This window comes from Rhinopithecus bieti, unplaced genomic scaffold (genome assembly GCF_001698545.2).
Source record: "Rhinopithecus bieti isolate Rb0 unplaced genomic scaffold, ASM169854v2 scaffold_68671, whole genome shotgun sequence".
Taxonomy (NCBI): domain Eukaryota; kingdom Metazoa; phylum Chordata; class Mammalia; order Primates; family Cercopithecidae; genus Rhinopithecus; species Rhinopithecus bieti.
The window spans coordinates 1,313,488-1,325,794 of NW_016827678.1; the positions used below are offsets into that span (position 1 = coordinate 1,313,488).

The 12,307-nt window shown below is 35.2% G+C and overlaps 1 protein-coding gene across 2 annotated transcripts in view; it reads left to right on the plus strand.

Annotated features, from left to right (window-relative positions):
• AFM (afamin) overlaps positions 1 to 7,981 on the plus strand; it is a 23,510-nt gene extending 15,529 nt beyond the window's left edge. The window contains exons 10-15 of one of the 2 annotated variants that reach the window (XM_017864070.1): positions 1,108 to 1,205; positions 2,580 to 2,712; positions 3,463 to 3,686; positions 5,261 to 5,393; positions 6,513 to 6,573; positions 7,337 to 7,981. In XM_017864070.1, the coding sequence (XP_017719559.1) occupies positions 1,108 to 1,205; positions 2,580 to 2,712; positions 3,463 to 3,686; positions 5,261 to 5,393; positions 6,513 to 6,533 (609 nt within the window). In that variant the 3' untranslated portion in view covers positions 6,534 to 6,573; positions 7,337 to 7,981. Of the gene's footprint in view, positions 1 to 1,107; positions 1,206 to 2,579; positions 2,713 to 3,462; positions 3,687 to 5,260; positions 5,394 to 6,512; positions 6,574 to 7,336 lie in introns of those variants that run through there. The other variant, XM_017864071.1, reaches the window with a different exon arrangement.
• Positions 7,982 to 12,307: the final 4,326 nt, after the last annotated feature.

Sequence of the window (12,307 nt, forward strand, 5' to 3'; positions counted from 1 at the left end):
ATGAACTTTTAAAAAACATTTGACACAAATTGTTGAGTTACTGTCTAGAAAGTTTCAATGTCACTTTTACCAACATTGCACTTGGAAATTAACTTTGCTAGATTTATATGTAAATAACAGAGGCTGTGTTTTTTAAAAACCTTTATTTGATTTTTAAATGATGTTAAATTTTCTATGAAAACACATTTTCTATGAAAATCTGTTCATGTTTACTACCCATTTTCCTGTTGAAATGAGTGTTTTCCATAAAAATTCTTATGTATTTCTTATTTATTATAGAAATTAATAATCTGACATTTTTGATTTATTTATCATTCCTTTGATATGTGCTACTTTTGCTTTATCAAAACTTTTTTTTGCTTGCCACAAACACCAGTTTATACCCATTCAAATTTGAGCAATGGAATAAGACTTGGGTCCTTGCTCTGTAGTCCCTGATCAGGTAGTCTATTTCTGATCCTTAAATCAATCATAGCACTAGAAAATTCTTTCTTTTCATGGAGATACAATTTGCTCCACAATAACCATCCACTGGTGTTTAGTTCTCTCTCTGGTGGCCACTCAGAAGATGTCCAATTTTATGCCACGTGAGAGATAGTCCATCAAATATCTGAAGAAAACTGTTGGAGGTTTTAAGTTCTAAATCTAAACAATGAAAAAATCATAAAGAGTAACATGATTTAAAATGTTCTGTAACAACACTTACTAGCTAGGGCATTCTGGGTAAGTAACTTAATTTCACAAGGCCAGTTGCCTTTATTTAAAAATGGAGATAATAACTGCTTTGGCCACTTCAAAGTGAGAATTGAATGTCATTATGTCAACATACAATTTAAATTCTATTTTGTTATTTGGAAGACTCTGAAATATGTACAAGATGATAATAAAAAATTTGGAATTTTAAATTTAGCAAGAAATTTATTTTTATATATGTAACTAAAAAAATTAAGTTCTTGCACACACATGTAAAAAGTGTCCTGAATTTAGTGTAATAATGAGAGTTTGAAAATACCGTAGAAATAAGAAATGCTATTCTACACATTGATGTAAAGCTTATGGTTAAATTTTAGATAAAATATTTGTAACCATGATTATTCTTATTTTCAGGAAGACAAATTCAATGAGACAACTGAGAAAAGCCTTAAGATGATACAACAAGAATGTAAACATTTCCAGAATTTGGGGAAGGATGGTTTGACATACCAGTAGGTTGTTTCACAAGTGGACTAACACTTGCCACTAGAATTAAATACATAATCCCTCAAAGTGTAAAAAAGTTACCTCTCAAGTTTTTCAATTATGGTCAGTTCATAAACTCTTGGAAGAATTTTTTTTTTTGAAGTCAAGAATGCCTGTTGAACTGTCACATTAATCTTTTACTGATCCTTTTATTTTAGCTTCACTGAAGCTAAAATAAAAGAAATACAGGATTCTGGAGACATTGATTCTCTAATGCTTTGTTTCTGTTTGACATTGACTTTCTCACTGCCAATCGAGAATCCCTGGATTCTCACCCATTTGAAAGTGGAACATTGCATATTTCAGGTCGTTACAGTTTCTTTGGGGAAGAGATGGTTTGCCTTGCCTTGCCTTAAGGCTATCTTAACTGAGTTTATAGAAGTTACTCTGGATGTGCTTAACACTTTAATATTTAGTTTTTTAGTGCTCTTGTAAGCATGTGTGAATAACATATAGTTTGGGTTTTTTTCAATTATTATGCCAATGTATTTTATTATCATTATTATTGTTGTTATTATTATTACTGCTATATATTTTTGTGACAGGGTCTCTCTGTCACCCAGGCTGGAGTGCAGTGGTGTGATCTAGCTCACTGCAATCTCTGCCTCACAACTCAAGTGATCTTCCCATGTCAGCCTCCCAAATAGCTAGGGCTACAGACGCGAGCCACCGTGCCTGGCTGATGTTTGTATTTTTTGGTAGAGATGGGGTTTTGCCATGTTTCACAGGCTGGTCTTGAACTTCTGAGCTCAAGCAATCCAACCCTTGGGAATTGCTGAGATTACAGGTGTGAGCCTGTGCACCTGGCCTCATGCTAATGTATTATTTATTGAAACTAAACATCTTTAAATCAAAATAAGACACAGTTAAAAAAATCTGACTTTACTATTTCTACAATTTGGTGTTAGCTGACAATTCAAATTTAGTTCATTAAAAATCTTAGTTTCCTTCATCTCAGATTATCCTTTTACAACATATATTGATTAAATTTTCTCTTTAAAATATTTTATAATGATGCAAATGATTTTAAGCAGGATTTTAGATACTAGCCAATGTATTTGCTGTCAAGGAGCTCCTGTACTCAAAGATAACACAGGGAGGTAAATCTAAGAGTTTCTGAGACATCCATGAAATTAGAAAAGAAGCTAAAATAGACATAGGAAGCAGGTGTAGGAAAACAGGAAGTGAAGACATATTTCTCTATTTTACAAGAGAGCTGAGGTTCATGTTGCACCTATATTGGTTGTCCCTAGCCTTGAAGGGTCTGGGCTTCAGCAATAATTCAAGGCAAAATGGGTATCTGCTTTCATTCAGAACCAAATAGACAAATGTTCTTTCAGGTACCTTATCAGACTCACGAAGATAGCTCCCCAGCTCTCCTCTGAAGAACTGGTCTCTCTTGGCGAGAAAATGGTGACAGCTTTCACTACTTGCTGCACACTGAGTGAAGAGTTTGCCTGTGTTGATAATTTGGTGAGCATGGCCTGTGTACCAGACTATTCTTTAAAAAAAAAAAAAGAATATTTGCACTCACTGATTTACCGTGATTATCTATATTCCTTTCTTCATTTTTTTAATATTGTTAAGCATAAATTGTCAAGTTTTCCTTTTGGCTCACTTTGTGAAAACCCTAAGAAGTAAAAGAGAATGCCTTAAATATTTTTGGAGAGTACTTCAAATTCTCTTTCTTTTTTCTTCATTATATTAGAAGGGATTTGTTAGGACAAATGATTTAGGAATCATAATATTGTTTCAAAAAGATACAGGAAAATTTATAATTTTAAGTAAGGTTACAGATTCTTCCTCTTGGCCCAATTGCTTCATCCAGCAACCGGGCATTGAATACATCTCTTTAGGGTTGGGGTGGAGAGTACCTTGAGGGAGATTCTGGGAGGGGAAGAAACCCAAGGATTACAGTGTTTGATTGCCCCTTTCAGTTGGCTGTTTGCAGCTGTCTGTTTGCAATTGAAAGTTTGTTTATATGTTACCAAGAAATTAATTTGTAGGCATCTAAATTGTTATGGCTTGGATTTTGGTCATAATGCCATTTAGGATCCCATTTTCTACTTTTATTTGTACATAGTGATATGTCGTAAGTGCGTGTGTTTTATGAGTGAGGTTAACAGTGATCTTAGAACGATCTAACTATTCATCTAACCATACTTTTAGAAATTTCATCCAAGTTTTAAGATCATATCTGAGTTGCAACTCTTGTTGGTACAGGTAGATTTAGTTCTTGGAGAGTTATGTGGAGTAAATGAAAATCGAACTATCAACCCTGCTGTGGACCATTGTTGTAAAACAAACTTTGCCTTCAGAAGGCCCTGCTTTGAGAGTTTGAAAGCTGATAAAACATATGTGCCTCCACCTTTCTCTCAAGATTTATTTACCTTTCATGCAGACATGTGTCAATCTCAGAATGAGGAGCTTCAGAGGAAGACAGACAGGTACAATCCCTTCCATTCCTGTTTTTCTTCAGTTTGCAGACACACCATGTAGTAGTGAGAAGGTTTATGTAGTGGATATGTGTTTTTCATATCACAATCCTGTTTCTTCCACCAAATTGTCCAGTCTCTTCTATTTGGAAAAATACCAGCGCTTTTTTTTTTTTTTTTTTTTTTTGCCTTTGTTCATATCTAGCTTGTCTTTTCATTTGAAAGAGACTTGGAGTGTCCAAGTCTAACATCACCTTTTAAAAGGTTACAGCAGCCAGCCAAAAGGCTCATAGGCTGACTGATAATGAATTTCATTTCTTTGAGAGAATGTCCAGAGAATATCACTTAATGTTTACAAAGGAGAGGCCCAAAGGGACAGGAAGTTTACTTTTGTTTTCTCAACAAATGCTTTAAAATGCCAAGAAATTAAACTTAGTTTTCTGGATTCAGACAGAGTCTGCCTAATGTGTAGTGGAGACTACACAATATACAGCTACCAAATATGAGGAACTGGAGGTTGTTTTGGACATGAATTTTCTAGAAAGATCAGATGTAGTCATGTATACCATAATACTTGGCATAATAAAGGCCTAATATATGTTTTCATTTTTAGATAGAATGATACTTACCATTATTATGTGCAATATTCATACATTCACAGTGTAATTCACTCTTGTATTTTCCAGCCCATTCTATTCTAGTCTGGTCTATTTTATTCTTTTTAACGATCCTGTTTTCATTTAAAAATGAAAGTGAGAAAATGCAAACTTTTGTTAATTCTTAGATCTAAGGATGGGCACATGTGACTTATTACATTATCCTCTTTACTTTGGTGCATGAAAATTTTATTACTTAAAATAATTACTCTAAAAATTTACTCTAAAATGTACTTTTAAGACATCAATGGGTTGCCACCTGAAGTTTGGAATTCTATAAGTTAGTGAAATACTGGAATTCTAGAAGTTACTAGAAATTAAGGAAATTACTATTGTCTATGGCTGCTGTCACTTAGTTGTGATAGCTCATTTTTTTAAATTGCTCCTTTGACATCATTTTTTAACTGACATATAATAGTTATACATATTTTGGGGGTACATGTGATATTTTGATAACTGCATAAACGTGTAATGATAAAGTCCGGGTAATTGGAATATCCGTAATCTAAAACATTTATCTTTTCTTTGTTTTTGGAACATTATAATTCTTCTCTTCTAGCTACTTTGAAATATACAATAAATTACTGTTAACTATAATTTTCCTACTGTAGTATTGAACACTAGAACTTATTACTTCTAACTGTATTTTTGTACCCCTTAACCAACTTCTCTTCGTCCCTCTCTTCCTCCTTGTTAATACTTTTTGTATAATTTTGTGTGTGACAAAACCCTTCAAAGAATGTTACTGTGGAAACCATTCTCTAAATTTAATAGGAAAGTTTCAGAAGGCCCATTCAAAGTGGGATATTTCAACTCTTTACCCTCACCCAAGCTGAGACTCAAGACGTGATTCCGAAACAAGCATTTTGGAGTAGAGACGCTTCAGAAAGAAATCGTTAATTAATTCTATTTGACATCTTTTGGCTACAGGTTTCTTGTCAACGTAGTGAAGCTGAAGCATGAACTCACAGATGAGGAGCTGCAGTCTTTGCTTACAAATTTGACAAATGCAGTGGAGAAGTGCTGCAAAGCAGAGAGTCCTGAAGTCTGCTTTAATGAAGAGGTAGTTTCATTTCTTTTCTACTGAAATGTAACTGGTATTCCTGGTCAAATAAAACCAAACAGAACCCTGTAGGACTCTGCTTCCTCTCTGCAGTGTCTACCAGGACTACATTTGAGAGCACAATTGCTACACAACTAATATGGAGACATCTCTGAAATACACTTTGAGCAGTGTCTCCTTAGCACAGAAAAAGCTATCAGGAAGACCTGGGTTGTAACCCCGGTAGTCTTGTAAGTCATGCAACTTAAACTGAGTGGCAGTTAACTATCTGTAAATGAAGATAGTAATAATTATTCCTGAATTACACCTTTGGTTCTTATTTTTTGGTTTTGAACCACTTAATAAGACAGAATCAAAGCGACTTGCAAAGGAAATCATAAGCAACTCCAAATGGAGTGGAGCAGGAACGGCATTAGAAAGTGAAATCTTTCAGGAATGGCTCTCTCACTTTCCCAGGCCTTGTACTAACATCCTGCAGTTGAGAATAATGAGGGAGTGGAGGGTAAGGGTAGTCAGGGAGAAAAGGGAGAAATGTCCCTTGCTTGCCCTCACTCCAGTGAAGGTAGTCTGTAGCCATTTGCTCTGGTGTGAACCTCAGCAACCTGTGAATGTTAGCCCCAATGGATGGCTCCATGGAAATACCTGTTCACTGTTTTCCAACTTTATTTCTCACTATTTCTTTTCTAGGAACACTCACTCCACTCCAAACTCACAATTCATGTAAATTCACAGGCACACACACTCACACGCATCATTCATTCTGGTTGTGAGCCATCTACTTTTCTGAGTGACAGTTTGTGGAAATTTTTTGGGGGGTACATATTATTAGTTTAAAAAATATACTTAATTTTAAGTAGAGGGTGTTAATCAATATCTAGCATTTATCTGAGTGAGTGTGTACATTAGTGCCATGTAAAGGAAAGGATGAATTTACTGGCAGTTGTAAAGAGCCGTTTGGTGTCTATTTCTTCACTAGAAGAAAGAATGTTTACTGTTTCCCTATACAATGTGGGAATGATTTAATTTTCTTCAAAATTCAGGGAAACATGCTTATCTAAATTTAAATTAGTGTCTTAAATTTTTCTTCCTATGTGTTTTTATTTCCATCCCTCACCTCAGAGTCCAAAAATTGGCAACTGAAGTCAGCTGCTGGAGATATGTAAAGTAAAAAGCACCAAAGGTAATACCCTCTGCCTCAATCAAATGTCAAATGTATTTGTGGTTTATTTGGTCTCCCTACCTTTTCTCCCTCACGCTTCATTGCCTATTTCTGGTTCACCCTACATGAACCAGAAATAGACATGTAGCTAACAGACTCCGATATTGTTTCTGTGTTTTTCTGGGTATCAGCCACTCCTTACAGTGTGGCAATGCTGCATTTGTGCTAGTCCTTCCCTTGCTGTTCAACTAGTTTTCTAGATAGCCAAGAGGCGCTTAAGTCCTCTGCCTTCCTACTAAGGTATTCAGCTGTCTTGACCACAAAGGAGAGATGATGGAACCTCTGAATGTTGACAGAAAGAAGAGGGGTAACTCCCTGGGGACTGAGGTGGGCAGACAGGCTTCAGTGACCCTTTCCAATAATCTTTTAAGAATATTGCTTTACTGAGATATGATTGATATACAAACTAAGGGTATTGCTACAGCATTTACATAAACAAAAACTGATGTTTGTGATTTCCAAAAGATATATAAAGATGCTTGCTCTTTTGTGGCTTATGTAAGACTTGAAACACAAACTTTAGCAACAAAATGTTGCATAGATATAGGAATTATATACAGTGTCAGTGAAGAGAGGCCTGGACCTCAACAGAAGGTAGGTTGGGATCTACAAGGGGCAAAACACAGTTGCCATTAATAGTTTTTTCAAACATTTGACTTTCTATCACCCATGTTTTAACATTTCATATTTTTTTGATGCATGAAATACTATTTTTTCTTTCCAGGGATAACCAATTTACAGGCTTCCTATGTGTGTGGTGATGAATCTCATTTCCTGAGAACAGAGTAAAAGGATTTTTCTGCAACTGTCTCCTGAAATCGTATATTGCAGCAAGCAATAAACACAAAATTTTGTAAAGTTATTTTTCAGACTGATGTCATAAATCAACCTAATCACAAAATTAAGCAATCATGATTCATTCATTTCATCAGCATCTTTTGCTCATATGGCTGCACCATTCCCTACTCCATGAAAGTTGGAAGTCTGAATAGCAACTGCATAGGCACAGTGCTATAAGATGCCCTTGCCACGACCGGAAAGAAAACTGAGAATTTGGGGCATGAAACTTTACTGCTACAACTACTGCTACTACTAGTAGATGACATTGAATGTTTTCAATGTACCAAACATTGTTCTAGCTAGTTTTCATGCATTATTTCATTTAATCTAATAACTCTATGAGTAGGTATTATTTTCATTTACATTTTACAAACAGGAAATCTAAGGCTTGGGGAGATAAACTAATATGTTCAATGTGATATGACTGGTAATTGGCAGAACCAGGGTTTGAATTTAGGTTCTCTTATTCTAGAATTATATATATATATAGATGTATGTATGTATATAACATATACATTATATATTATGTAATAATAATGCAATATATCATATATAATACTATATAATATATTATATTACTATAATACATTATACATATCTGATATTATATATTATATTATATAATACATAACAATATATAGTTCTAGAATTACATATATATTATATGTTCTATAATTTCAACTTTTATTTTAGATATAGAGGGTGCATGTACATGTTTGTTACATGTGTATATTGCATAAAGCTGAGGTTTGGAGTATAGATCCCATCACCCAAATAGCAAGCACAGCACCCAATAGGTAGTTTTTCAACCCACACCCCTCTCCCTCCCACCCCTCTGTAGTAGTCGCCAGTGTCTATTGTTCCTGTCTTTATGTGCATGTGTACTCAATGTTTAGCTCCCACAGTATTTGGTTTGAAGTTTGAAGTTGGGTAGTGTGATGCCTCCAGCTTTGTGGAACAATATTGTTAACCATTGCCTACACTACCTCTTAGGTGTGGCCATGTTGCATGCCTTACAAAATCTGTTATTCAGAGAGGTGGAAGAATGTACAAGGCAACAATTACAGTGGTGGTTTTCTCCCTCCATTCCAAGCCAAAATTCCTGTTATGTTAGTGATATAAATGCTTGATATTGATATCAAAGGAGAAGTAACTCAGGAAATGAAGACTGGTCATGAACTTATGGTCTAGCTCTCCTGATGTTTCTTTAAACTTTGAAGATTTTTGTATACCAAGGTCTAAATTTGAAGATGATGGACATTAAATACATAATACATGAGGATATTCATAGAGTTCTTTTGGTAGAGTGTTTAGAACATAGTCTTTGGGATTCTCATTGATTTATTCAACAAATATTTATTAGAATTCTATTGTGTGTCAGACATTGTGGATACAAATATGAGCCAGATAGACTTGGCTTCTGTTTCTTGCTGAGCAAGGGACAGGGACAGTAAACACTCAATCACGTTTCAATGTCATGCGTGCAGGGTCCAGGCACTCACTCTAAGCTGGAGGTGCAGAATGAGAAAGGGATGGGGGTGGGTGCTTCATATCCCTACTGCCATTAATTTACTGTACAGACCCAGATAAGTTCCTTATACCTTATGACATCCATTTCTTTGTGTAGGATGGGCTAATATCAAGTCACAAGGGCTTTAAAGAAATGAATTAAATTACTATATAAAGTACTTAACACATTGGCCAGCAGATAACAGGTGTTTAACTCATAGAGCTATTCTGTCCTCTAACCATTTTCTCCAAGCACTCTCATTTACCAATGATGATAACAAGGAAGTATTGTCTTACTTAAACAATAGATAGCAGATTTAGAAAATGGAAATGAAACAAAGCATAATTAGTGAATCTAATTTTATACTGGATTCTGCTATGTATTCAATACTGTGCAAAGAGAAGCAGATACAAAATCAGGGATCCAGGCACTTGCCACCATCATAAAGTTTCTATTATGGCAGCTGAAACTGCCATACAACTCTTCCTCTACTGACATGCCAGAAAACTTATTAATCAAAGCAGGAAAGGAAGGAGAAGAATGGCTTCTGCAAAAGACACAGTTGCCTGAAGAGGAGGAGATTTGGAGTGGGCACGAAATAGTCTTACTCTGTATTACTTGGACAGAACTCATAGCAATGAAGAGAACATACCTGGTTTGATGCAGAAAAAAATTTTCTAACACTAGAGATGCTTATACATGTGATAAGCCTTCTGGTGCAATACTCAATGCCAAGACTGCATGTGCGTGAGCAGCTACCACCTGGGTTTTTGGTTAAATCCGGTCATGGTCTTTCTAAGGCCTCTTTGAACTCTGTTTCTATGACCTGGGCAAGAATTAAGTTTTCCATGAAAATAGTATTTATTAAAAATCATCACTGCATCTTGTACTTGTATACCTTCAATATTTTATCTTAAAGGCCAGCCTGAAGAGTTTACTTTCTTCTAGAGCCAATTCTGTGCTGGTGTCTATTGAGTGGTATCATAAAACCTATCTCATTATCTTTACTTAAATAATCCTTGCTACTTGTCTTTCCTGTGGTCTGGAATTCTACCACTAGTTACTGATAAAGGACTTTACATTTTAAATATTGTTAATAATCTCTTATTAATTGCAAATGTCTCTGAAGAAGGGTTCCCATGGAAAGTTAATTTTGGTCAGTTATTTTTTTAAGGAGGAATTAGTTTAGCACACATAACAGTTGTTAAAATATTTTTTTGCATTAATTCCAATCGACTGATAGTGGCTGTCTTGCAGCATTGTGCTGTCAGTGTTTCTAAGACTGAGTCTAAGCTCAGAGAGAAAGAGTGCAGTGATCAGATAGCAGTGTCTACAGTGGGTGACAGTCCTGGAGTATTCATCGAAAGGATTTAACAAAAAATTGGATTTGGTTTAATAGGTACATATCTGATAGTTCTAGGAAGTTTAGAGTAAGATTTCAAGGGAACAACTCTAAGTATACATGACAATAGAGACAATGAATGTTAAGACTGTTTAGAGGACCTCAAAATGGATGATGGAGACCTGCCAAAGATAGTCTTCCCCTTGCTGACCTTGGTGAGCTTTCTATCACCCTGGGTCATTCATATTTTTCCTGAAACTACATAATAACAGATGTTTTGGGGTTGTCTTTCAGTCAAATACATCTCTCTTACTTGTGATATATTTTTGCTTAGAAAACTGGTATTGAAAATATGTGAGTAGCAGAATCAAGTAATATACTGTCAGCCTTAGAGCTTATTTGATCCAAACCTTCCCTTTAAAAATGAGGAAATTGAGAAGAGAATAGTGAAAGTAATAATCTGTGATGTCCCATTTTCAAAATTTTAGACTTTACATGTATAGGCATCTTACAATTGTCATTTAGTAAGTGATTACCTGTTTCCTGCCTTAGACCCAAGAATTGGTTGATAGGCAAAGCAGACAATAGCTGAGGGATACTGGTATCTCAGCATTAACACTAGCTCTTGGATGTGTGGGCTGTAAAATCAGACAGACATGAATTTTTACCTGTGAGTCTATGAACAAATTATGTGACTCTGAGTCTTAATTTCTTATTCAAGAAATACTAATATTGCCAACTATCTGAGAGTCATATAAAGTGACCATAGTAAGTGTTCGATAAATTAGGTCCCATTCTTTTAGGTTCACTCCCAATGCTTGTATGGCTGTTAACTCCCCTTCTCCCCAGGGACTTGAAAATGTACCCAGCATTAGAACCTGAGCCCTGACCATTTAGTCAATCTGTGGTAGTATATGTTTATCTTCTTCCCCTCCACTTTAGAACTTTGGATATGTCAACAGTCATTTCTAAGAAATGAGGTATTGCAGACCAACATTTGCCAAGAGTGTTTATAGATTACTTAATTACAAAGTCTACATGTTGAAATCTTAAAGAAACAAGCAGACTGACGTGACTTGTTTAAAAATGCAGTATTCATTAATGAATTCAGTCCATCAACAATATTTCTTCACTGTTATAGATTTCCTCGATTTTACCAAGGTCATAGATGCTTGGAAAAAATATTCACCAGAAAAAGATTTCTTTTAATAGTAGTTACTTGAAAAGAATATAAAGTTCTTCATTTTCTCAAATGATAGAACACTTTCCATAAAGGTTCTCCTGAAATAATGAAGACTGCTAAATCCACATCTTTTCTGATTTTCTTCAGCTACATTAAATATCAATCTCTTTAGAAAAGTTTATTAGATGTGGGTGGAAAATCCTATTTACAATTTACATATTCCAGGTATAAGGATAAGATAAGAAAGGCACAATAACTTCTATAGCGTACATGGGAAGGCTTATCTTTTTCAGAGGTCATTACTGTAAATAGAATCATTGAAAATTGCAAGACATTAATTTGTGGAGTGAATATACAGAGAGAGCTGATATATTGAAGCAGTACACACAGGAATATTCCACTTTAGCCTCACTTCGCCTCTAGGTAAGAGAATGTTCTATTTGAAACTTATATTTAGAATTGAATAAGCAGTTTTAGACAAAGCAATGCTTTGAATAATAGCAGAAGTAATATTATGAGCTACATTATTCGGTACCTGTTATGTGCCAGGCCCTGTGCTCAGTACTTCACACATATGCTTTCTTGTCTTATTTTCTTATTTTTTAATTTTATTTTTAGAAACAGGGTCCTGCTCTGTTATCCAGGCTAGAATGTAGTGGTATGATCATTCACACCACTTTGACCTCCTGGGCTCGAGTGATCCTCCTGCCTTAACCTCCTGAGTTGGTAGGACTACAGGGGCCTAACCCTGTACCTGAGTAGTTTTTCATTTTTTTGTAGAGATGAGGTCTAACTATATTGCCCAGGCTGGTCTGAAACT